Raw genomic sequence first — 27,059 nt, forward strand, 5'->3', positions numbered from 1 at the left:
TTTAAAGTTAAGAATAACCAGTGGGTAAAAAAAGATTTTTTCACGTGGTTAATAGAAAAGAAGTCGATTTTTTTTCTTTCTAGCGAAACTCTGATTTTAATCGCGTAAAAATTTCGAAGTACATAAAAAAATAAAAAAATTGCTTCAGCCCCCCCACTGAAAATATAGTTCCGGCGTCACTGATGGGAATCCCTATACTCTGGAGCCTGGGTTTGAAGTGGTACGTGGTTTGGCTACAAATGGACCGTATTACCCGGCTAGCAAGCTAGAACACTAGAGACAAAGCCGCAACCCACCATGTGGCGTCACGAGGATGTCACTGAGGGTTGGTTCGACTCTCCGAAGGTGCCAATGATGCGCTTGGAGCCAGGCGATGTCAACAAACCACGCTTTATTGCTCGGTCATAATATGCAACACGCACTGGACAGGCTTGGAGCTTGGAGTCCCCACGAGCTCGTTAAGCTGTCCGTGGTTGCCGACTCGGTCCATCTCCTGAGGGGAGCCTCGCCTCGTTCCGGGGTTGAGGAACATCAGCTCTTTTGTCCGACCCGCACGGTTGCAGACTTCTGCGGAAAAGCCCTAAGCAGAGCAATCCTGCTTTTCAACAAAACCTCAGTTGGAAGAGAAGGGTGTGCAGAGGGGTAGGGGGGTGCTGGTGCTTCGTGCCTCGTGATCACCAATGGGGAGGCGCGTACTTGCACGGCTTTGCCGCCGAGGAGGCATCCCCGTGTTGGTGGTGCCGGGTAGTTAGCCCTAATGGTGCTGCACAACCAGCATGGGGACCCACGTGGACACTGTTTTCTTATTGTTGGTTTTCTTTTACCAAATCTCTTTAAATGCACATGTAGGATGTTTCCTGTAATCCGGACCAGGAAGTAAACCTTACAGTGTTGGATTTCACAGCTACAGTGCATTCGAGAAACAACCAGGGTGATATGAATAATTGCACCAAGTAGTTGCATATTAGAGGAGTCTAAGATAAGTAGCAACACGTGACGATGACTAGTGGTGTGCTGTTCATCATCATGCGACACTAAATATTTGTGTCAAGGTGAACGGAAGATGTGGGTTGTACATTGATAAATCTGCACTTGCTGCATGGCTTTCTAGCTTTGAATTCTAGCTTTGAATAACTGTTGTATGAGCTAAATGGGTCCCACAACAGTATACTATAGTGGAAAAAAAAAAAGGTCGTTGTGTGCTGTTTATCATTGGAACGCAACTGTTCCTCACCAGAACAGGATCGGTCAGCCCTGGTGTAGTAACTCCTTCTCTTTGACATTTGTTTCAGATGGGAGACCTGTAGGAAAGTGTTTGGTAATTTGCAAGTCACGTAAGCTTGCTGTATACATTAGTTTTTTTATATGGGGAATACTGGATTGATTGACTGATTGATTGATTGTAGGGTTTAACGCACCGGCACAACGCAGCATTGAGGCACGCCGTAGTGGAGGGCTCCGGATTAATTTTGACCACCTGGGGATCTTTAACGTGCGCCAAAATCTCGTACACGGGCGTCTTTGCTTTTTGCCTCTATCAGAAAAGCGGCCGCCGCGGCCGAGAATCGAACCCGCGACCTCGTGCTCAGCAGCACAAGGGGAATACTTGAGCCACCTAAGATTTGTGAATGGCATTATTATTTAATTTAGTCGATTAGCCACTGAGAAATTACAGAACTTGTTTCGACCATTGCACTCTGGAAGCTTAGTGCACACGAAAAAATCAGATATGAAATACTAAATCAGTTGCGCATAAATGAAAATTCACGGTAGTCATATTGGAACCTCGGTTTGAATGCAGGAATCTTACCCGATATGCACGACCGGCTTGCTTCTGGTGGTGGCACAAAAGAAGTTAGTGCCTGCCACGTTTCACAGTCACAGTAAAGCGACGCTGCATGTGACAGGAAGGAGCACTCAGTGCGATACGCTGCGATTGATTGATTGTAGGGTTTAACGCGCCGACGCAATGCAGGCGTAACGCCGATGCAACGCAGGGCTCCGGATTAATTTTGACCACCTGGGGATCTTTAACGTGCGCCGAAATCTCGTACACACGGGCGTTGTTGCTTTTCGCCTCCAGCGATACGCTGCGGGCACTTGTGTTCACAACCAGAGCTCCTTTGCACGTAAATGCAAGGAGAGGCATGCCCACTTGCTGTGCACTTCCACGTATATTGTTACTGCAATGGAGCCAAGACAATTGCACCCACTCACTGCACCCACAAACTGGTGATTGAAAAACAAGAGTTTATACAATAAATGGGTGCTGTATTTTCCTGATTAAAGAAACCTATCTCCCTATTCAAATCAACCCTGGTTCCTCTGAAAGTTTCAGAACATGTATTAACATTACTATGAATTGCAGTTTATACATCTTCTCAAGCTGGTGTAGTTAACATTTCGGCATCGTAACCGGGCTTCTCTATTCTTGCGATTCTGGAGTGGAGTGTTTAGCCCTTATACTGAAGACAGCAACGTGTGACGACAAACACCATACAATCAGCAGCAAATGCCTACGCATAACTTCAATAACTCTTAGAGGAGTTTCTGTGTCGTGATTTAAAGGAGTCATGAATATGAAGCCCACTTTCTTCATTCCAGCCCCCCCCCACCAAAAAAAAAAAAAAAAACGAAAAATTCAGAAAAGCTTGCACTCACGCGCAAGACTTGAATGGCGAAGCTGTTCTAGGTGAGCATTGCCGGACACATAGTTACGTTTCAGTATCACTGTTTATTTGCATAGTTGTGGTGCTAGTACTAATAGTCGTCATTTGCATTGAAGAGGTCGTCGTCTTCTTCGCAGCGAGTGGTGGATGCAAAGTCATCCTCAGCATTGCAGACTTTCACCAGCTCTTCATCATCAACTCGAGGCAGCGGTGGTAGGATCCACAAGTTGTCTCGGGAAGGAGTGGCACACTCGTAGCTAAGTCTCCAATTATCCATACTGGCTTCTAGAGAATGCGGCGGCTGCGGCAACCTCTCCCAAGCAGGGCTTCTCTTAGACGATACTGCGCGCAATGGCTTTTCTACGGTACAGAGCGCATGCACACGACGACATGACGACAAACAAGCGAGGAGCAAACGCTATTACGTGTCTTTCTCGTTCTGAGCAAGTTTGCCACAGTTACGGTAAACGCTGAAGATTTTCTTCTTTGCAAATCTTGGCCAATCTCCCTAAGTGGGTATGCGCTCAGGGAGTTTTTCGCAACGCGGGAATTGCGGCCAGTAACAACAGCTTCACCGTTAAAAACACACGAAATATTGAAGAGCTTTCAATGCAATCAAACACAAGTAGAGGCCCGCTACAGTCTCTCAGCCATGTTGCTTGGTGGTGGCTTAAGTCGGCAGCTGCCAATTGCACAAACAAGACTCTATGACGTTAGAGAGAAATCACCAGAAACTGGCTTGGGAGTCGCCACTGCTTTATACATGTTTTCTTTATTTGTGTGGAGCTTACAACAAAATTGGTACCATTGTTATCGAGTGGAAAGAGTTTCGTTCAAGTGGAAAGAGTTGCTTGTAGTTAACTTAAGGTTGCTTCTAGAAATGCATTACAAATACCCAAACACTCAAGAAGATCTCATCGTGCACTCTCGAGCTTTCAAGATCCATTTGGCGAAAAAAGACCCAAGCTCCAGTACAAGTTGTTGTTGGCACGACTGGAAAATTTAAAGAAGCAAGTCCAACAGAAACTGCTACAGAACGCATAAAAAAAAAAAATTGTTTCTCTCCTCCTTTTTCTCTCAAATACAGGCTAGGCAAATAATTTGGAAATACAATAAATGGCGCGGCTCCTTCTAGTATGATAGCCCACAGATATCACCAGCGGTGGTGTTTAAGTGCCCTGAACTCAAAGAACCAGAGACTGACGTTACAATACAGACACGGCTCAAGTGACTGGGAGATTGAAGGCAGTGGGTCAGAGGTACACTAAAAATTGCTTTTCGAAGGATTAATGCACAAAGTATAAAAGTAAATGAAAGCCCATGCTGTACATCTCATAGTATCAGTACATTTTTCATGCATGATCACATATGCCCTCAGCTTGAAGAGTTGCATCGCACGTGTGCGACACTCGCAGTGTTCATTGGCACTCAGCCATTCAGCCACAAAAACGCACTGCTAGGCAACACCCCAGATGTGGCACTGCAAGCAGGTGCACTTCAAGCAAGGCTAAAGTGGCTAAAGGTTCAGAGCAGGTCTGCAAGACAGAAGTGCCTCACTTGCATGCATTGCAGCTTCCTTTAAAACTCGCATTCCAAATAGCTGCCCCCATGCAGACATTGTTAATTAAGTTAATTAAGAATGGTTCACTGAATCAATATGTTGCTTAATTCACAGTAGCCTCAGCAAGCTCATTCTGTGCCTGCATAGCTTACTAAATCTCCAGTCACGCGCTTCCATCTCTGTAAGGCCAACTGCACTCAAATTTCACCTCGGCCAAATTTACTTTGAATGTACAGTACGTACCACCAAACCAACTGGGACATGACTGGTAGCCCCGTGAAATGCATGGTTAATTAATTAGGAGCGGTTAAAATAGCTTTGTCACAGGCGACGCTGCACCTGCCAGTGGATTGCGCAAGCAGCCATGAAGCGAAAGTGACACTGCGGCCAGCCCTGCGCTTTTCCTATACGGCCAGCCAGGAGAAGTGGTCGAGCTCCACTGGGCGCACTTCTCCTAGGACTGTGGCAAATGTGAGTTGTGCACAGGTTTGCCCTGGCCAGCCAGCCGCACGCACGCCGGCTGGGCCGGCTCAAGCATTACTTCGGCCTGGCCGCAATGGCCACGCTGTCCTTAATTTCGCTTTCAAAATCTTCGATTTTTGGTGGTCGTTTGCACCGCCGCGTATTTCAGCTGTCACATTTTGTATCTTGCCGTCTTTTTAGGCAGACTACGCACAAGTTACATTTTCAAGCGGTTGAAATCAAAGTCTGAAAAAGTCCGTCTATATCAGTGGATTACAGTGCCGAGATTACAAATATTAAATTTGCTGCTGTGGCAGTAGTTTAATTGTGCGCAACAAAAATGCTCCATTTGTCTGCACTGCAGTCACGAGTGCATGCCCTATGCGAGCCTTGAGAAGTCCATGACGCAGATGTCTGGAGAGCGACGATGGGTGCCAGCTGCCGAGTCACCTTGCCAGATTCAGGAGCGACACCAGCGCATGCATGGGACAGGGGACAAAGCCTGTAGTGGCTATTGCAGAACAGCGACCACCAGTATTCTGTTGCAAGCTATGTGCAGCTTCGATGTCTACTGTTAGCCCAACAGTTGGCCATTTTGCAATGCCAATGAAGAAAAACAAAGAACAAGTAGAATGACATGTAGTGTACACCTACAACATCCTGAAGATTTTTATTTCCACGTGGTTTGTTGTTCAAAACTGCTTGCATTTGCGAGTTTCCTTCATACTTTTTATTTCTTTTATGCTTTTCCCTCTTCTAATTGCGAAACCTCACACGCCACTTATTTGCTCATTCGCTCACTTCAATTTTAATCCTGACTGTAAGGGTAGCTATAACGGAAGTGCATCAATGTGGCAAATCCCCAAGACCTGAAAAATGCCTCCCCTATCCCCTAACGAAAAGATTTGCAGACCTTTGCATCTTTCTTTGCAACTACACAATGCTAAACACATTTTACTGGTGCCGGCAGCAATCAAGGACGCCAGAGTTGGTGGCTACATTACAAAGTAGGGAGGAGGAGCTCAGTCCTGTCCTGCAACACAGACAGTGGCTCATCATTTGCACTGCCGTGGAAGGCTCTGTTTCTCATGAGGGATACGTTGCCGTTTGCGCAGAGATGGCGCCACTGCCCGCAAGGTCCGAGCGAGAGCATCATCAAGTACCTCATTGGGTACCTTAATAAGCCCATTCCACTGCTCACTGCGCAAACAGTGCAGGCCATTGAAATGGCCACATCAAGCCCGAAGAAGCGTTCCTATTCGTAGACAGCATCACGCACAATTTGTGAAGCAGTCCACTTTGAAAACGTCTACATAGACATCAAAGCAACAAGAAATTACCACAGGCAAAAACGCCATAGGAGGCATGTAAACAAATGCAATCTGCACTTCTGTCAATTTCATTGGTATAATAAATGTGGTACAAAAGCAGTGACTACAACACAAAAGCAGTAAAAGGCAATCGAAAGGCATCGCACATGTAATAAAATGGATGCAGCATTTAACTGAATGTAGTATGCAAAAATGTGGTGCTGGTGCATTCTTAACTTTAGGCAGCAAGCGAGGCATCATCGTTTCAGACCCTGCATGGTGCCTTGATGAAGAGTCTAGTTTGAGTCTTCGTGAATATTGGAAGGGGGTTCAAAATTAGTGTTGTACTATGTAGTAGTGTGCACTACTAGGGTAACTGGAAGCAAAGCGAGTTTAAATGCAGTGAGGAGCATCTTTACTCCAGCCAACTTTCTGCAAGAGAATGCAGGCATGCTTCTTGGGTGCTAGAAGAGTTGTGTATAGAAATAGTTTATTAAAAAGAAAACAGCAAGGTTTATTGGCAACACTGTGATGAAAAACATGCAACTAGAACAAAGCACACTGCAACAAAGCCAGCCAGCTACCACGACGTCAAAATGTTAAAGGGACACTGAAGTGAATTTGTCAAGCTCCTGTTTTTGCTTGCACTGTGTAGACTGGCTCAAATTAACGCACTTTTCATCGTTTATCTGGTTGATAAGTCGGTAATTATTTTATAAAGCTCGAAAGAAGAGAAACTACCATGTGCGGTCTGTGGTGGCAGCACCTGCCGCCAACTAAACGCTGCGATGATGGGAGGAGATGCACTGTAATTGGACGATGTCCAAGATTAGCATTCAGACAAGTTTCAGTTTCGGTTCTGTAAAACAACATGCTTGACATCCGACATTATCATTGGATGGGCATTCTCAATATCTCAACAATCGTCATAACGCACTTCTGCCATGTTGTCGGCTGTAAAATGCTTAAGATAAGCCTCCCAAGACGGCTTGGAATCATAGCAATCACTAGCCGAGGCCTACGCAGTGGATGAATGCCCTCCGCATCACCACAGACGCTCAAATGCCATGCGCTTTTCCCCCATATTCGGAGCTTGCCTCATTCATGCCTGTATCCTAAGAAGCGCATTTGCACCAGCCCAAGGGTCTGCTGATTCTGGCCTGTGCCCACTACCCGCAAGTAGTCGGTGCTTGTGGCAACAGCATGCCAACGAGAACTCGCTAGCGCGTCAGTGTCAGCCTGCGCACATTCTGCGGACTTGTTCGTAAAGCAGTAAACGTTACGGCCCAAAAATGGTGAACTCAGTATAGAAAACATCGGCCAAAAACGAAAAAATCAACTATAAAAAGAAAAGAATGTACCCTCGGGGATTCGAACTTGCGACTTGCAAAATAACATACCTAGCACCCCAGACCACTCGGCCACGGGCCAACAATGTCGAAGTAAGAAATATAGGGTATATAATGTAAAATTAGTTTACACTTTCATTTAGTCTTAGCATTTCAAGCAGCTTAGGTGACTATTTGTTGTATGGCGCTCGTGCAGTAAGCGTCCCCTAAATTTCCACAATATCTCACGTCTAGCAATTGCATTTCTTAGACGGAAAAGCGTTCGCATATGTGCATGTGGTTGTGCTGCTGACCGCTGTGCTTGTTCACCCAGCGCAAAAAAGTGCTTCTGGCTCTCTAGTTTTGCGCTGTACGGTAAAAGTTCCAGTTGATTTTATTTCCTTAGTACCTATATTGGCTTCGCTGACTCTTCTCCCGCCTTCAAGTGGCCTTCGATTTTCCTACTAGCGTACCAGTCAGTGAAGCGGCTTGTGCAGCGCTTGTGTGGAGCGACCTGGTGGACTTGGAGCTTCATACAGTGTACAAACTAACAAAGTAAAGGAAGGCACATACTGAACGAATTGCGACAACCCGTTGGCGGCCGGCGGACTAAACGCTAGGCTGACTGACCCTGTCGGAAGGACGGCGAGCCGTGCAGCAGCGCAGTCAAGCCAAGCCATCTCTTCTTGACGTCACACGAAAACGCCACAGAAAATAGGCGAGGATGCAGAGAGAAGGACAGCATTTTCGAATTAATTTTTCTACTAAATAAATTCGCGTAAACGCACTCAGAGTGGTCAAAACATGGCCTATGGACTCCAGACTACAATTTGCACTAGTAATCCCGCAATGTTTACAAATCACTTCAGTGTTCCTTTAAGGGCACAATGAAAATCGCATTTCTCAGTACCTCGTGCCTTTTCTTAACAGAACTACAACAGAATATGCAAGCATTCACTAGTGTGCACCACTGATGCCTTCAGGTGGGAAATTAATTTGCATGCAACCAGTCACATCAAATCGTAAATCTTTTAAAGAAACGTCTTTACACTTAAATTAGTTTACATGCAAAAAGACCATGACGAAATTACTATCAGAACATAATACCTTTCCACTTCTGAAATATTTTCTCAATGGACACTGGCCTAAAAAGTGCACAGCTTAATTAAATACATATATGCCTGGCATCAGAACACGACTGGCACGTATAAAAGCATGTGCCACAAATAATAAACACGCGTTTCTAAGTGGCATGGTGTTACTGAGATATTACTTCAGTGTTGCACTGTGCAATAAGTGTTCCAAGATGGTAGGGGCCGTATGCTCTGAAACCTTACGCTGAAAGATTACGCTGCAAGGTTGACAAGGACCAGGGATATGCACTCTCAATGCTTCGACTTGCTTGTATATTTTCATTTCTGGAGCATGTCACTCATGCACAGGCTGCGAATAATATGTTGTGGACTTTGCCGTAACGTGGTCGACTTCGCAAGGCACTAAGTGATCGCAGATCTCAGCAGACACGAAAAAAAAAGAAAGAAATCTCCTGGGAGCTGTTGAAGCAAGTCACGACTTCACTACAGGCGACCCGTTTGTTGTACTTCCCCAAGGACAAACCTCTAGCGTGATACGCAAGCTCAAAATTTTCACACTATCTAAACAGCACAATAAGCATGCGAAGTGACCACTACCGAAACTACGTATGCACTCGACATGCTGATTGACTGGCATGAAGCTCTGAACATACTACACACAAGATTGCACAAAAGCATCGTATTTTCAAATCAACTACATGCACAGCGACATTACAACCTAGACAGCCTCTCCCACCTAAGAAAGGCTTGCTTTCAACTGACTACATTTAAAATGAGAACAAAAATGAGAACATCGATACACACTTTTCAGTTTAACTTGAAAAGGGCATGTCAAGACTAGCCTTAAAACAGAGCATCAGAGGTAAGTACGCGCACAGATGGTCACGTAGAGTCTTTGAACAGTGCAAGTACGTGGGTGGGCTATTTGCAGCCACAGGCAACAGGGGGGAGGGGGGTGAAATCTCACGATAGTCATGCGTTGTGCACAAAAACAAGCAGCACCACCTAGAGGCCAATGAGCACAGCTAGATATCTGCATATGGTGATCAAGGCGGAGAATAGTGCTATTGCGTTCAATTTGATCTTGCCAGGCATGACGTACAGTCTAGGCTGAAATGACCAATGGACGATTGAAAGATGCTGGTGGGGAAGTGTGGCACATAGGTGCAGCGAAGATCAGAAAACACCTCACACTATGCTAACTAGACTGCGCTCTCCAACATTGAGTTTGCATGCTTTACCTTGGAGTGTTGGTCTTTAGTCGGGCATTTCAGCTTACATCGTCTAAGGCTGTACTTGTGAGGGGAAATGACTGAAACTTTTTCACAGAGTGCTTGAAATGCATTAAACAATAAGCAAGGCTGTTGAGCACCCTCAGCAGACTTCTCTGGCTGGCACACCCTGGGCTGAAGAAAAAGTGAGAGTACTACTGTTTGAAACTCGGTGAATACCAACCTTAGGAAAAATACCAGAAATGAGAAGCTGAAAACTAAAACTGAGACCTCACTACACAATTCAATTCATGCAAACCCTGCCTAGCATCATCAACAGCAGAATGTACCAAACATGGCGGCAAACACTATTTTGGCACGCAACTTTGTCTACAAGCGTAGGATCTACACAACCCACAGATACTGCCGGTAGAAGTGAGCATGGCCGAAGCATACAAAGCAAATGCAACCAGGCTTGCTTGAACTAGTAACACTGAATAAATTTGCACTTATTTGTCATCAGGGATTCACATGCATGGAGAGCTTTCGTATAAACATTAAAACTGACTGGGTTACGACTTGGCAAGTGCAGATGATGGCCTGTTTCGGTTTCCTTGACTGGTGCTGGGACACAGACTGCAGAAGGAAAGCTATTGCATACCAACGCGGCATAACACTGAGCTTTCAATGCCAGGTGCAGTGTCAACCTAGGCAGCCTACAAGTGGCTGGGAATGTCAAGCTCGGGGTTTCTGAAAAGCAAAAATTGGTGCATCATTGAGATTGTTTTTGAAGGAACTTGGGCAGTGAAATGAATGGGAATCGGAGAGGCCGTATCAGAGAAAAAGGAGAGCAGGGATGATACTTCAGCCAACTCTGGCTAAAAGCAAAATGTTACTGAGGGAAAGATGAAGAAAAAGGTAGAAAAGAACTTTGCTGCATGTGCCTGCTGTATTGCATAATCAGCAGCATGCAGCTAGAGCAGTTTATGCAAACGGGCGTGCAAATTATGTCACCGCCAGCTTCCAGCCGTTGCATGGAGGGGAACAACTTAACCACCTCCTCATTACAGAGCACGGACACCAACATATGGTCAGGAGTATTCCAATTAACGTCTTACACGCACACATTTTTTACCCGAGCAGTTGTGGAGGCTTGTGTTAGGCTCATTTTTAGCCAGCCAGACAGACAGACAGAAGAAGTGGCAGAGCTGCGTAGAAGATCTTTCTGAACGAAAAGGAGGCAGTCGCCCACAAAGAAAGAGCAGGGTGAAAGGAAGGAAGAACAAGAGATGCACCATACGTCCAAAGAAGGTTTTAATGAACATCGAACAAAAGCGCACATTAAAAAGCAAAAGGTGCTGCACGGCACTTTGTGGCAGTCAGCAATGTTAACATATTGACACAACTCCTAGCACACAAACTTGCAGTTTATCACTTTCAACAATTGTAATCGCCGTGGAAGTAATACTGCACTTGCTGCAATAAAGTACGCCACACCTATATTGCAAAATTTAGCATGGCGCAGTGAGCAACATAAATAGCTCTATCATCACGGCCACATTTTAAATTAGACATACTATGTGCATATCACACTAGAACAGCAACAACTCACTATTAAATCTCAACTAAATGTCACAAGAACGTTCAAATTAACGGAAAGCAGCGACTCAAGGTCAGGATGCATGCCAACACATTTTGGGAGTGCTATCAGCGTTCTCAGAATACTAATTGAAAAATACAGCGACTGCAAAAACTCCCCATTTGGGGTACTGCAATAGCTTCAGACGCTACGTATTATTATTATTACAGATATTACTAAGGCGATGGAGTGCTAAGCAGCTGGGCCCTACCGTCTTCTCTGCCCAGCAAATAAGCAGGCCATCCCTCTGACTAGAGCTATCCCAGCGGACCGAGCCCACACCATTGCAGTTCAGCCACTGGCTGGTGGGCGCCTTCAGGGAATGAAATGAGCAGCAGAGAGTTGGGGAAGGAGAGGAGAGGAGGTGGTGGTGCGAGGGTGCTATTTACATGTGTTCAGGGTGGTTCTTGATGCACTGTATCATTTCGCTAGGTGGGATCTCCTTCTTGCATATTCGGTGGACAGCCACAAAGAGGGGAAACCTGCAAACGACAAGGTGCGCAGTGAGTCTCGGCACTCACCTCGGGCCCCTTTGGGCACTGGATCATGGTGGGCGGCAGACAGGAAGACATCAAGTCCCTGACATATGTGGCTGCTGGGGTTCGCCGGTCCCACAGCGCAAGCCCTTTAACAGCGACCAGACTTGCCAATCGCACAATGGTAAGAAGATACACAGTGTCAAAACTTATCCCAATCCTTCAAGAAAAAAAGTTGAATATTTTGAACACAAACTCCGATATGTGAACACGTAATTCTTTTGAACCCCATGAGAAGTTAATAAAAAAAACCTATGGCAAACAGCTACGCTACTGTATTTCGCATGTGAAGCAACTGCACTCTAACACTTGACCCAACTCTAACCACACTTGTGGTTTATTAAAGATGTGCATCATTTTATTCAGCTGCTTCCTATTTTCAAGAATGAGAAATTCACCGAGCCCATTTTTCTCTCACAGCTAGGTGTCCTTGCACTTTTCTTCCTCCATTCTACAGGCACGTGACCTTTGCCCAGGAGTACTAGGAAGACACCTTGCCCATTTTTCAGCGCCTCCCAGGGATGCCACACACTTGGTGAAGTACACAATCGCCCAACGTAGAGTGCTGGAGGAGGCAGGACCACCGTTTTATGCGCAGCAGAATTCTTCTGTGCTATCTCAATTCTTGTGGCCCTGAAAACATGTCTGGGATTCATAGCACATTTCAAGATGCCAACTGCTTTACTACGCCAGGGTGCCCATTTGGGAGCCTGGGAAAATGCACAGGGTATAGCACACTGCCACCCCAAGACGCTCAACTTCATGCTTCAAAAAGTGTTCAGGCTACACGTAGCTTCAGGCGCACTAAAGTGGCCGTGAATAGACACTACTGAACATGCATTCATCCCACCTGTCCAGCATGTTCTTGTTGTTGAGCAGCATGTAAACTTCTTCTGCCGTCTCGGGGCCCTGGAGCTTCTGGCCATTGAGCAGCTCTGCCTCCAGTTGCTCTATGGTCTGGAATGGCAACGCAGCAAAGGGAAAAACGTACAGGACGCCATCATCCAAGGAGGCAATGGTTGACAGGGAATAAGTGCATACATTCCTTTTAATGGCCTTAGTGATCATGGTTAGGCTGGAGGTATTAGAAGTATGCAACACCATTCTAGCAGGAGGATCTACTTCACACTTATGGAAAAACATTTTTTCACTGCACCTTTATTTTTGCACTCAAATGGTTACAACCAAAAGTTTGACATCCACCTAAATGCAGCTATATGGCTACACAGGAAATCTATACAGCTTTCTCGGAAACTTCGCAGTTGAAGAATCCTGGACCAGGACGATTTTTTTTTTTTCCCCCCCAACTGCGAAGTTTCCGAGAAAGCTGTATAGCTTTCCTGTGTAGCCGTATGGCTGCATTTAGGTGGATGCCAAACTTTCCTTTACAGAAACTTACTCCACCTTGGGGATTTCCCCTAAATCTGGTCGGCTACAACCAAAGTGGCAGAAATGGGGTGCTTTATGGTGTTGCTGCCACAACAGTATCTTCAGGAACGTGCTTGAGTTTCATACCCAATGCCGCTGGCACCTGCGGTTGTTCTCCCGCATGTCTGAAGGACAACAGTGAACTTATGTGCACTAAACAAGCAGTTGCAACCTTCCCTCCTTGTTTCATTGCTTCGAGGGAAGTTGACACTCTGCTAACTTGTGCTGTGTGAATCGTGCAGTGTAATGGTGCAAACCAGAGGTGCACTCAGTGCTGGTCAACAGCCTTTTCTTTAGGATGTTTGTGCTATGCCCTTGAAGTGTCTTCATTTTTTCACATACTTTGCGAGTACCTGTGCATGAGCATCAGTTGTTGTTGTTTCTGAAGTTTTTAACAATTTTTATTTGGTCGGTACCTCTGCTTTTACTGCAACATGTCTCCCGACCAGACAGGCTTCCGTCAAACCCCTGAGTAAACCAACAAAAGAAATGTTTTCTAGCTGCTTGTTTTTGCAGGGGTGCCAATTCATTGCCCTTTAGCTTTGGCACACTTAAAGGCTGCAAGACTTTTACTCCTTCTTGGGTACCTTCTGAGAACTCCCAACACTACTTGTTCCTTGCGCACCTTTTTGTACTGCTCATTCCGCAATGGCCCCAGCCTGCTCATGTTCCAACCGAAGGTTTGGGAAATGGTGGCTATTTTCAGGCGTCACCTGAATCTCAGTAAGGCCCCACGCAGAGCTCCCTGGTGTCCAGACAGACAAGGAGAGCTCATAGATGCAGACAGCTATCGTTTGCAGTTTCTCCCATTCACCTTCAACCCTTTGTTGTGGTCAGTCACAACTTTGGCATGAAACCTTGCATTCTGCAGTTTCACCACTCACCGTCACCCACTGTGTTTATTCGATTGTAACATGACTACAATTGTAATGCGAGGGGTGACTTTGCATTGCATCCAGAAAGAAAAAATAAAACCACAAAAGTAATGCAGCAGGTCAGTTATTGTTGCGTCAACTGTCAAACTCTCACGCGAGGCCAGCAGAAGCATGGAAAAGTCCATTTATTTTTCAAACACTGTGACCAGATGCCCACCTGTGATGCTTTGAACTTTGTTTGCGGGATGCCCATCTGTCGAGCGACATCGCTTGTTTCGGGCTGTATATCAATTCAACACTGACCGCATGAGGCGGCTGTGCTGTTCCATGATGAAATCAACAACACGCTTCTCCAATTCAGCATGCTGGCTGTAGTGAGGCCCACGGAAACCTTTTCAGTCAGGTTCAAACGTGAAAAGCAACCCACGCTGGAGCAGCCATCTTCAGACAACAGCTGAATTGCCAATTTCTTCAGCCATTAAAATAGCCTGTCTCTTGAAACGGGTGTTGTACTGAGCGCAATACATTGCCATTGCAAGGAGAATCAAAGAGGAGTTGAAACACTTGAAAGCGATGAAAACCACTGAGGCCTCTATACAGTAGAACGAAACAGCAAAGGCGAAGCACTGCAAACGCCATCATTACCACCACAGGAGAAAAAGAAAAAAGAAAACAAAGAGCCGGTCTTGGCTGGTAGTGGATCCAAATGGCTTAGGCACATGTCGCCAACATAGCTCGCAGAATGGCCAAAACTGTAGCTGTTGATGAGAATTTGGTGCATCATTGCACTTTTAGGCAACCTGAATTTTGGTATTTGATTGTAACGCGACGATCAACTTCAGCTAGTGAAAATTCAAAAAAAAAAAAAAAAATACTCGCATTACAACCGAGTAAACACGGTAGATTGCTCAAGGTGCCCCACACGGGGTTCGAACACACCCGTCTATGCGCAGTTCCATGAGTGGACTGTGGGCTCCCCTAAAAGCAGATTTCGCGCACCTTGCTGGCGTTGACGAAGGCCTCGGCCACCTTGCGGTTGCGGCCGCCGTAGCAGGTGGTGACCAAGTCAGCAACGCCGCAACTCTCGAAGAAGGTGCTCAGCTTGGCTCCCGGGTAGAAGCAGTCGGCAAAGGCTATCATCTCCTTCAGCCCGAGCCGGATCACAGCGGCCTTGGTGTTGTCCCCGTAGCCCAGGCCGTCCACAAAGCCCGCCCCTACGGCCACTATGTTCTGCGCAGAAAGGTAACAGTGGTACGTTAGAGAACAGAAGACCAACTTCCGCTATCACGAGGCATAGTTTCCTGGAACGTTACAACTGATGCTCAGTCATCTGGAAACTTCTAGCAGCGAGTTTAGGGCTAATGAAAGTATATGCCCCGCACTGTTTTCCCAACCCTGTGAGATTAAATGCAACCTCGTGAAGTAAGGTTATCAAAATGTTGGGTGCTGTGCAGGTTTGGCAGGCTAAATAAAACAGTTTTATTTCAAGGTTAGACAAAAGTCTCCTTTGCATCACCTATGTAAAAGCACAGTTCAATGCATCAATGCAAGCACATATAATTCTGCCACACAAAGTTGAAACCTAAAAACACAGCAACGTGATGTGCAAGAATTACGAAGCATTAGCAACACACATAATTCTGAGTACCATGAAACTTTTCGGGAAGTTTACTATCTCCTTTGTCCCAATGAGCCAATCAGGAACAGCTGCAAGCACTCGATTGTGTTGGAAGCTGTTTCGTAAAAAACGTTTTTGTATAAAAACGGTATAAAGCAACAGCACAAGCCACACTACCACATGCCATCTATAAGCAAACAATAGGCGAGTCTTCAAATTTAAAGGAGTATGTACTGACATGAAATTTCAAAGCTGAGATAACCACTTTAAAAGCTCCTTTTGTACCTAGTGGTATTTCCCATGAAGTTTCAACACTAACCCTTTGGTATAACATACTTTAAATCAATTTTAATCTTTGCACGCAGGAGAAAGCTCAGAACGGATACCCTTTTGACCTGTATATCACCAGCATGACGCATTGAGCGCCTCGCCATAAGCCTCGCCACAGACTGCTGACGTCAGGGCTCCCGTGACGTAGCGAAAGCCCTGGCTGCTGCTGGCGCCCACTGCTCCACCTTGTGCGTCACATCGCAGTTCTGGGACTGCTGCCCGAGTGTGTGCAACCACAGCCAGTCTGGACACGCCTGCTCGAGCGCGCGCATCCAGACCTGCCGTGGTGCGACAGGAACAGTGACGTCAAGAGCACCATCCTGTCATGGCAGCTGCCTCAGTGTTTGTTTCATGGAAACTGAAACTGACACGAATAAACAATGCAACTAATTATCTATGCTGCGGTAACCATTTAATGTGCCATTCTATGATTGCTGAGCTGGCAGGCACCCGTAACAGCGAAAAAAAAACACTACACCGAAAATTTTGTGCCAGTGCTAAATGTCCAGACAAGAATACGTACATTGCTATGCAGAACGTCATATGTGATATACCACTGGGCAGGTCCTTCCCAGCATGCAAGCTCCCTTCATATCTGGCTGCGAAACCAACCTTGCTATTCAGTGTGGTGCATTAAACATAGCTTAACAGTCGACTACAGGTACACAGGCACCATGAACAAGTACAGGAAGCATTGTGCAAGATAAATCTGCAAGGCATCCAATCTCCATAACAAGATACTACCTGCATAGCTGCAGGCAAAGGAGGTAACAAGCAAACCACTATAGCAAACACAGCAAATCTTTGCCTGACTAAATTCCATAATTTAGTCCATGCCCATTATTGGCCTGCATTTCAATTCTTCTTTTGTACTTATAAGTAACCGCGGAGCCTAAATAACTTAGCTGCATTTGCCTAGCGCAGGCTGCTCAGGGACTAAGGCATTTCACTACTGAGCACAAGTCGCAAGTTCAGTTCTTGACTGCAGTGGATATTTTTCCGTTTATTGATGGAACAAAAGAAACAAGAACCCGCACGTGTTGAGATTTCAGCACGCTTTACATTCCCCAGGTGGCCTAAATTAATCTGTAGCCTTTAACTACAGTGCACCTCACATATTTTCCGGGTGTAGTTACAAGATGTAGGGCCCCAATTTTAGTATTTAAATAAATGAGACAGCATTAACTAGCACTAATCAATACTTAATAAAAGGGCAACCAAGGGCATGCTAAAATTAATTTTCTGGCCATGTTAAATAAAAGTAAACTTAAATTCAACCCCAATGAAAATTATACTCCTGTCACACAGCAAATCCAATGAGACTTGCAGCAAATTACATTAACTATAAATGCCATTTGTTTGATGTTACACGAGAATATCGAATGGCATTCGACACAAATAGCATTTGGTGAGTGAATGAGACTGAGGAATGCATTTGCATAAGCTCCCGAACTGAATGAGTAGCCTCGCAGCAGTGGTAGGTCACTAAGCAAGAAATTTTAATAACAAACTATGAGCACTTTGTCCAAAAACTATTAGCAAATCAATATTTCTTTCTTAAATGCTGTTTTACAAAGAAAAGAAGGCAAGCAACTTCTTCGTAGAGCTCTGCCATGTTGCTGCTACCCAAATATGGATTCATTGCTAACTTGTCTCTGCATGTGATGTCTACTTACGTCATCAAAAACAGTTATACACTTTTTTTTTAAAGTCAGGTTGCTTTGTTTTCCAAGTAATAAATGGTGCAAAAATACTATAGAAGCATTTGCACTATTATCTTGCACTTCTGCAACTTTGCTAGCTGTCATTGCTGTTATCATCGGATGAATTCGCTTTGCCGTGTAGATTTGCATGGCCAAGCCTAATGTCACTAACAGCTAGTGTCATTCACTTTGAATGACATTAAATTTGCCGTGTAACAGGGCTATTGCTTACCTTAAGGGCACCACATATTTCAATAGTCGGAATGTCATCCACTACGGTGACCCTGAAGTACTCTGTCTGTATCAGGCTTTTGAGCAAGAGGCCGTTGTGAGGGTCTCTGCAGCCTGGAATGAAAAACAGCAGCACCGTCGCCCTGAGAAAACTCAAATATAGGTTCATCTGCAGGGCAACAACAACAAATAAATATCCAGATGGTTGGCCGTCCAATGAGTTGGTGCTTTATTCGAAAACAGCTAAGCTTCTTTTTCTTTTCTTGGCAGTGTGCCAGTTTTGCCTGGCACCATTTTATACCAGCAATGCCAACGCGACAGATGCTGAGGCATGCCAGCCTCTGTTTAGGGAGTCCTTGAAATGCTGTCTTTACAGCCTGATAGCACGAGTTGTGAAACTTGCCTGTGCATGTCATGAACGAGCTATTTTAAGGCGCCCCTCCCCTGTCTTTTTCTCCTTGAAAATCCAGCTGCTCAACAAATGGAGCTCAGCACTCACCAATCGTTGTCTCGCAGAACTTTTCCTCTGCAATTTCCTTGGCCAGGTTAGCTCCCATGAGGACACACATTTCGATGCCAAGCAGCTTATTGATAACATCAGAAATAAGCTCCATGCCACCACCTGGTGAAATGCTAAATCCCTGGAGAAAAAAAAACGATAGGAAGGATTGGACACAAAATGACAGCTTCTTTTAGACTGCTGCTCAAGAGTCTTGAGCAGCACGAAAGATTTGTGATGCAACTCTCAGCGTCTGTGTGAAAGACAAGGGCCTCTGCACAACAGGTCATAAGACAAGATGCGTGGGTTGTGAACAAAGCGCCGTTAACAGCAGTCTGCTATCATGCAAGAAAGTCTACGACACCCGGACAGGGAGGTGCGTCAATGACCCCACTCAAAAGCACGCAGTTTCCCCTTAAGAGCATGCGGTTCGGATACTTGGCTTTTTGCCAGTGCCAGCATGAGGCTAAGTCTCACTACATCACAAACCCAGAATGAAACAGATACGCTAAAAAAAAAAAAAAAATGCCTAAGGTCCTCGCCAATGAAGAAAACATGGTTGCCTTGCATCAGAAGTTATATAACTCCCACCCATTCCTAATGAAAAGACAGCTACACTTGCGCAGTGCATAGCTTAGAGATCTGCAAGGGCACACGATTTGTTCTGAATTTTTGTACATCTATAGGATCAAGGAACAGTAAAGATGCATCTCAGCTAATGGTTTCCACCAGTCACTGTTTGTGTGTTCTTCCTCTTTGTCCTCAAGCCTGTGCTTGCACTGCTCATTCCATGTTTAAATGTGCAGCTAATTTATGGTCATTTTCAACCTTTACCACATCAGGGAACAAGTAAAATGCATTTTCTTACTAATTTTTCATGTGCTCAAGAAAGCCTGCACCTAAAGGTGCACTCTATGTACTCAACAAAATTCACACAGTCATCCTGATTTTAGCATTTGTTCGCTGGTTTCAACAAAGCTACTAGCATCATAGGGCAAACTACCACTTAGTTGTCTCTGCCCTGTGCTACCACCACTTTACCCCTGTAATGAGTTTGAGCAGTCATAACTTGTAAATTCGACATTGCAGTAAGTTTTGATCACCAACAATATGCTTTGGTTGCTTTGGTGCTATAACTGTGTGCCACACATTAAGAGGGTTATGCAGCTGCAGAGCTTTGTTACATAAGGCAAACAAAGCCATGCAGAGACAGGCCGCGAAGACAAAGCCATAGCAACACTGTCTCTTGTATCACCAGCATGTTTACCATATCACGCCATTCCATGCTTAGTGCAGTTTGCTTTCAATTCATTAGCCAAAATTAGTGTGCTCCTGTTTATTTTCTTGAAAACAGTCAACTTGGGCCCACACCAAATAACTCTGAAACCAAAAATTTAGCTTTATGCACCATGCACCACCCTGCGCACCGAAATAGAGGAGCTTAAGCTAACCAATGAAACTCATTCCAACCAGTTGTCCCCTCTAACCAATCGACTGCTAGCGCTCGAATCCCAACTAAGAAACCGTAACACGAATGCCGAAATGACCACTGACGAGCAGTTAACCCAGGAAATAGCAACATTAAAAACCGAAAGCACCGATTAAACGTTTCAGGGTCACGGACGTACATATACGTCCTCTGCAAACACCTTCAGTATATGTATGTCATCACTTGTATGTTTAAAAAGCACGCCTTTTTCGCCAACTTCTCTTGCTTGGCATGTGCTGCTACACTGCGGAAATACGTCAAATTATTTTCTGGCGCCGATGGCTCTTTTTATTTTTTATATTTTTTATGATTTACTTCAGCGGCACGCCGGCTATCACTTGCGCATCCGGTGACGAGGGGGCGTGCTAGGTATCGCCCACCAGGCGCCTCTCGCTTGTTGTGCCTGCCACAGATCAAGGGTGCCTGGGAAACTGATGAGGCTCTTTTGTCGTTTTTTTTTTTTTTGTGTATTTTATAGGAGCGCAGGTGCGCCGTCTATCGCTCGTCATCCGGCCGCACGCGCGTGCGCGCAGCGGCTGGTTTTGGTATTGTCCTCCAGGTGCTTCCCGCTTTTTGCACCCGCGAAACTGATGTCTATCTGATTTCGATTCACTCAAAAGGTGCCGGCTTGTTACTCTCTCGTTTTATTTAGAATTTTTCTTGTGTTACTCAGGAATAAACCACACGTATGTACAACACAAACGATTTTTTTGTCACTTTATGGTCACCCTAGAAAAATTATGATATTTTTTCTCGAAACAGATTCATCCGAAGAATTTAAATGAGCAGTAACAAAAATCGACCCTGGGGGGTCGCATTTGGCAAAAAATTAGACCCTCAAAGGGTTAAGCAACCGCCTCTGAAGAAATAACCTGCTGTTCCTAGGACTATACGACACAGATAAGGAGTCATGGAAGGAATCGGAAGAAAAAGGTGTGGCCTTCTGCCAAACAAAGCTAAACTTCCAACTTTTTTTTTTTTAATGCATGTAACATTGAAAGGGCTCATCATATTCGAACTCCCTCTCTCAACAAAAAATGGCCTATCATCGTCAAGTTTACTAACTTAGTAGGCCAAATCATGTGGGCCAAAACTAAAGAATATTGACTACGCGATTAGGGAAGACTTCGCATCGGCCACACACCTTGCCCGGTTCAGGCTACTAAAATTCATAAAGCCTAAAAAATGCGCGTTCAAACTAAGATTAGACAAGCTGCTCGTGGGCAATAAATGCTTCCCATCTCAATGGCGACCACTATCATTCCTAAAGCTTAACGTCATGTTCACCAACATCCGAAGCGTAATCCCAAAACGCATCAAACCTAGCAGTTTCATTGAAGACACTGAAGCCGATCTCGTAGTACAAACCGAAACTTGGCTGCACAGCAACATCAGTGACAAGGATTTCCCTTCTAACCAGAACTGTAATTTGTTTCACCAGGATCGTATTAGTCGCGAGGAGGTGGCGTCCTCATCGCTATCAAAAACACACTGTCATCATCGCTTGCATTCCAGGACGATAACCTTGAATTATTGTGCACCCTCATACAAAATCTCGCGGTCAAAGCGATGTTCAGCGTCTGCTACCGGCCACCTGACAGCCACCGATCCTTTTGTGATTCACTCACACGTGCCCTACCTGACATAAAAGCAAAACATCCTGACACTCCCGTTTTCTTATTTGGCGATTTCAACTTCCCTGAGATAAGCTGAACCCTACTTTCGACCCCGAACAGAACCACTACTAATGAAGCCAACCAATTTATTAATCTTGCTTTAGACTTTAACCTTCACCAAGTTCTATCATGCCCAACACGGGGCAAAAACACACTCGATCTGTTACTAACCACCTGCCCTGATGACATTAAAAGTGTAAACGTTTTGCCCGGCATTAGTGACCACAGTCTGCTCGACATTTCCATAGCCGTTCCGTTTGCAAGAAGATCCCCTAGCACCAAATTATTACTGATTACAAGCGTGGTAATTACGACGCCATTAACAATGAACTTATGCGATTTTATTCTTCATTCTGTAAAACCTACGAAACACGCACTCCTAATGCTAACTGGGAATTGTACAAAAATGAACTAATATTAAACCTAAAAATTAAATTTATTCCTAGCCTACTTGTTAATTCTGATTCTAATAACCCATGGTTTAATAGCTGCCTAAAACGCCTTCGGAATAGAAAAAAATGCCTCTACAGATCAGCCAAATCAAAAAATGAACCACTAGACTGGGACCGTTACAAGTCATGTGCGACTCAATACGTAAAAGAAATAGACGATGCCAAAGAAAAATTCCTTTCAACGGACCTACTATCCATACCAAAAACTAACCCCAACAAGTTCTGGCGCTTACTGTCCCCTAAGTCGAAGACTACTAATCAACTTGAACTCGCAAACACGAACGGTCAACCCATAGACAGTGACAAATGTGCTACATTTCTCAACGACTACTTTACATCTTTGTTCAATCCCGCTAACAACGCATCCATCACAGCTCAACCATACACACCATCCAGTGCACAGCCCGACATTCAGTTCAGTCCTAAAGGTATAGCCGAATTAATCAGTACATTGAAGTTAACATCATCTGCCGGCTGCGACGAGATTAACAGTAAGTTACTAAAAAATACTATCCTCGTCTCAAGTGAAATCCTATGCCTAATATTTGATCAATCATTACGCACAGGCCAGGTTCCAGACGACTGGAAAAAAGCAAAAATAACCCTTGTCTTTAAGTCAGGCAATCGCTCTTCACCAGCTAATTACAGCCCTATTTCTCTAACGTGCATATCGTCCAAGCTTTTCGAACACATAATAGCATCTCATGTCATGAATCATCTGGAAAGCATGAATTTCTTTTTCCCATACCAGCATAGATTTCGCAAATTTTACTCTTGCGAAACACAGCTCGCTGAGTTTGCACACGACATTCTAGTTAACATGGATAACAACCTTCAAACGGACGCCATTTTCTTAGACTTTGCAAAGGCATTTGACCGCAATCCACATAACCAACTACCCTCAAAATTAACTTGCCTCGGTTTACCTACAAACATAAAAAATTGGATTCAGGACTTCCTTACAGGCTGCATGCAATTCACGTTCGCCAATAACAACCAATCACCGCTCACAGCTGTTACATCGGGGGTACCACAGGGTGCAAGTCTATCGCCACTTTTATTTGTAATTTACATAAACGATCTGCCAACTAACATAAAAAGTAAACTACTTTTTGCCGACGATTCTGTCTACTTAAAATTAAAAAGGTCCGACGATAACAGCACCCTACAAGATGACCTTAACACTATTGCATTATGGTGCAATAAATGGCTTATGCCCCTTAACTTGTCGAAATGAAAACTAATCTAATTCTCTCGTAAACGCGCCATCACCCACCACACTTACAATATTAATGCTGTTCCCATATGCCCTGTAACATTGCATAAATACTTAGGTGTTCACATGACACCATCATTATCATGGGAATTACACATCAACACAATCTGTTCCGAAGCATCAAGGACACTTAATTATCTCCGACGAAATTTGAAATCCGCGGCCATGGAAATAAAAAAACTTGCTTATCTAACATTCATGAGACCAAAACTTGAATACGCTTAATCAATCTGGCATCCATCCCAAGCATGTTTGATCACTAACCTAGAATCCATACAAAATCATGCAGCTTGCTTTATCACCTCCCAATACTCCTCCGGTACCAGTGTCACATCTTTAAAACAGTCCATTTTCCCTCTGTCACTTGTATTGTGTTGTCATATCCACATTTATGCGTCCTTTATGGGGCCTACTATCATCCAAAGTCCAGGCACCAATTATTAAAACCATCCCACCGCACGTCAGCCCACCTAAATCACACCCAGCCGATAGCACACATACCCGGCCGAACATCAGCATTCACAAGTTCATTCTTTCCCAATGCAATAACCTTTTGGAATTCGCTACCCAACAATATTGTAACATACACTGACCGTGCATCTTTTCGAAAAAAATTGGCCGACCATTATCACCACTCCCAACATCAATGCTGATTCATACTCCTTACTAGTTGGAACCTGTGCAATCGCTCTTGTTTTTCTTTTCTTTTTCTGTGCTTTTCTTTTTAATCTTATAACTGAACCTGTGTATTCGGTATTAGTTTTCTCTTATCTGCCTTTTTTGGTTGTTGTTGTTTTTAGTTGCGCTGACTGATGCATGTCAGTCACTATTTTTCTTTTTTTGATGTCCAGTTATATTCTGCACTGTATTCCCTATATGTATTTGCCCCCCCCCCCCCCCCTTATGTAATGCCTTCGGGACCTTAAGGAACTAACAAATGAAATGAAAGTGAAAAACCTGGACAAACTGAACTCGTGCAACAAATAAATGCTATTCAGACTATACGCTGGTACTGCCTTAAAACACTTTACATAACATCAAAGTGGTACACAATGTTTGCCAACTGTACACAAACATCAGCGTTCTTCATGTCAGAGCTACTATAATTTTCTCTATACACAACCCCACTCACAAAAACCAGTTTTCACCAAACTTCTGTGCACCCGCTAAAACTCTAAGTGTTCTTGAAAAGTCCACTTCAGTGGAATCAATGTAAAATGTTAAGTTTTGGGCGTCAAAAAGACAGCTTACCTTAATCAAAGACAGGCCAATTGCTCCAGCCTTGACTTTTCCCACTAGTGGCTTGCAAGTTGGAGTAATAAACTTGTGTGGAAGGACAAAGACCAGGATATCCGAGTCATCACAGGCGTCCACGATGTCAGGGACGGCAACCTAAAAAATGAACAGTCCTGAATTCCCAACCACAGGATAAATTTTTATCAAATTTTTATCAATGAGTCACGAGAAAATTATCTTACGACATTCTCTGGGATCTTGTAGCCTGGAAGATACTTGACGTTCTCGTGTTGGGTGTTGATAATCTCTGTAAGCTTCTTCCCATCAACAATCTCTTCATAAACGTACATTCGAACAGTATTGTCGAAGTAGTCAAACTTGGGTACATTGGATCCGATTATGCGAGCTATGGCAGAACCCCTGAAAAGAGTTCAAAACTGTTGGTTAGCTTCAGGTAGCATTGCCGTACCTGACAAAAGGATTATCTAGAGCCTCTGGACAGTGTGCTCATGCTCGAGGTTTCATGTTGCAAGAATATTGAAAATAAATAACATAGAGCTGTAAGGTACAACCAAGTTGGTGATACCTAAACACCTAGAACAGCTTATATACACTTGGCACACACCCTTTAAGAATACATTTTTTCATTTGTTTCTACCAGGAATTGTAGATGTACAGTTCCTTTGTTTTTGTATACAATTTTCCTATTGTGGTTCCTTTTTTCTTCCCCTTGAGTATATCTTGCAGGCCGTGGAATAAACCACCAGTTGCAGGCAGCGCCGTGCGCTGTCCCATCCATTAGCACTGTTTTGAATTCTTGATAGTGTGTACCAAATCACAGTCCTAGCCAGAATAAGGCCACACCAGTCAGGTACATGTCCATTGGCAGCAATAGAATAAACGCCTATCATATATGCAACTTTGATAACGCCACTGCACAGGTGGCATACAAAAGTGAGATAAGCTTGTGCTTTGCTCATGTGGTTAGCTCTATTCTAGTGTGATGACGAATGCAGATCCTTCGCTACATATTGTTCTGCAAAAGAAAAAAAAGTGGTAAGATATGCTAAGAATTTGTTGTGTAGCAATTGACTGTGAGCACAGAAACAGGGAAAAATCTCCTTTAACACACACAAAACATTGCGCAGACATTTTTGTAGCTCTGGCTCTGCATGTCTCCTTCGTGGGCAAGGGCGTCGGGACACAAGTCCTTAAAAAAAATACGGCTGCCTCGGTGCGACTGCAGTTGCACAAAAATGCCAAAAAAATGCGAAATGAAAGCATGCAAGTAGATCGGCGGCAGCTGGAAGAAAGGAAATGACGCGGAATCAGATCGTTCGCCGACACCCGGCAGTATCTCTGATCAACGCGCCGATTCCACACAGCCCTTAGCTACAGGCTGCGGAGTTATAAGCTTCAAAACAGTCAAGGCCCGGACGCGCCGAGATAAAGCCCAAACACGGCCTCCAAAGATAGCGCCGCGCCATCTCAAGGCGAACTCGCTGCTATTCCAAGCTTCCCTTACGACGCACAAGGCGACAACTACGTTACTGCGTACACAAACAGGAAAGATCAGCACATTCAAGTTGACTACGTAGTACGCGCAGCGTTCAATGGGACTTGCACTTCTTTTAGATATAGTCAGACGGAGGCCTCGGAGACATCGCCAGTGGGACAGCGGGTACACCGCTTGAAAGATATATGTGCCCATGGCAAGCCAGTGCAGAAAAAAAAAGTAGGAAAAAAAAAAGGCAAGGTGAGCGGAAAGACGATCTGTCGGAAACCACGACGTCGGGCAGCGGTGTGCCCTTGCCGCTTGGGAATGCATGCGCCTCTAGGAGCAAGGTCAAATTACCCGCGACAACACACATCTGGGCAGCCACTGGAACCATCGGTCACGGTCGTCAATAGCGAGGCGATGGCAAGTACTATCGGACGCAGGAAGGACGACAGAGGAATTCCACCTACAAGGGCGCTTCGCACGCAAAGATCGCGAAAAGAGAAACTATAAATAGTAAACCATGTTACCAATTTCCAGAGCCGATGATGGAAACCTTGCGCGTAGTCATCCTGACGAGCTCCGAGGACAGCTGTTGTGGTGGCAAAAGCGGGTGTCAGAGGAACACTACTCGGCTCAAACAACGCCTGGCCAGCGTAGTACAAAACATACGACCACAGATACGACTGCCGACACTCCCCTCGGCCGTCGTCGCTCGTTCGGCGTCCTCTTCGGCTTTCACGGTTCTGAAAATTGCTCTGGCAACAATGCGTCCTGCTCATCATCATTACTGAACCGTAACTACAGTAACAGAAACCACGACAGAAACTGGGCTCAGGGGACGCTATTTGTGCCGCATTGCTTGCCTACACGTTATGTAAAGGCAGCTTACAAAGCAATAATAAAATTCTTATTTTACTATAAATAAACCGGAATAA

General features: G+C 44.8%; 1 protein-coding gene across 2 annotated transcripts; it reads right to left on the reverse strand.

Moving 5' to 3' along the window:
* Positions 1-376: 376 nt before the first annotated feature.
* Gpdh1 (Glycerol-3-phosphate dehydrogenase 1) lies at positions 377-26,892 on the reverse strand. 2 transcript variants are annotated; one of them, XM_077705893.1, is made up of 9 exons: positions 26,652-26,891; positions 24,866-25,043; positions 24,639-24,779; positions 18,495-18,636; positions 17,997-18,109; positions 15,113-15,343; positions 12,661-12,767; positions 11,664-11,756; positions 6,476-10,385 (listed from the first exon to the last, which is right to left on the reverse strand). In XM_077705893.1, exons 1-9 carry the CDS (start codon positions 26,690-26,692, stop codon positions 10,352-10,354), a joined length of 1,080 nt encoding a protein of 359 aa, XP_077562019.1. In that variant the 5' UTR covers positions 26,693-26,891; the 3' UTR covers positions 6,476-10,351. The 2 variants fall into 2 exon arrangements, with proteins under 2 accessions (XP_077562021.1, XP_077562019.1); XM_077705895.1 differs by lacking the exons at positions 6,476-10,385; positions 11,664-11,756; positions 12,661-12,767 and adding an exon at positions 377-580 and having other exon boundaries at positions 26,652-26,892.
* Between the last annotated feature and the right edge of the window lie 167 nt (positions 26,893-27,059).

Source organism: Haemaphysalis longicornis, unplaced genomic scaffold (genome assembly GCF_048455015.1).
Source record: "Haemaphysalis longicornis isolate Haplotype H1 unplaced genomic scaffold, Haemaphysalis longicornis Haplotype H1 scaffold_4, whole genome shotgun sequence".
NCBI classification, from domain to species: Eukaryota; Metazoa; Arthropoda; class Arachnida; order Ixodida; family Ixodidae; genus Haemaphysalis; species Haemaphysalis longicornis.

What these genes read in the sequence shown, in the direction of transcription:
- Gpdh1 (XM_077705893.1), bottom strand. Translation starts at nt 26,692, where the DNA reads ATGACTACGCGCAAGGTTTCCATCATCGGCTCTGGAAATTG. An exon ending in ATCATCGGCTCTGGAAATTG is followed by an intron (nt 25,044 to 26,651) that starts GTAACATGGTTT and finishes AACTCTTTTCAG; the next exon opens with GGGTTCTGCCATAGCTCGCA. An exon ending in ACAAGATCCCAGAGAATGTC is followed by an intron (nt 24,780 to 24,865) that starts GTAAGATAATTT and finishes TTCATTTTTTAG; the next exon opens with GTTGCCGTCCCTGACATCGT.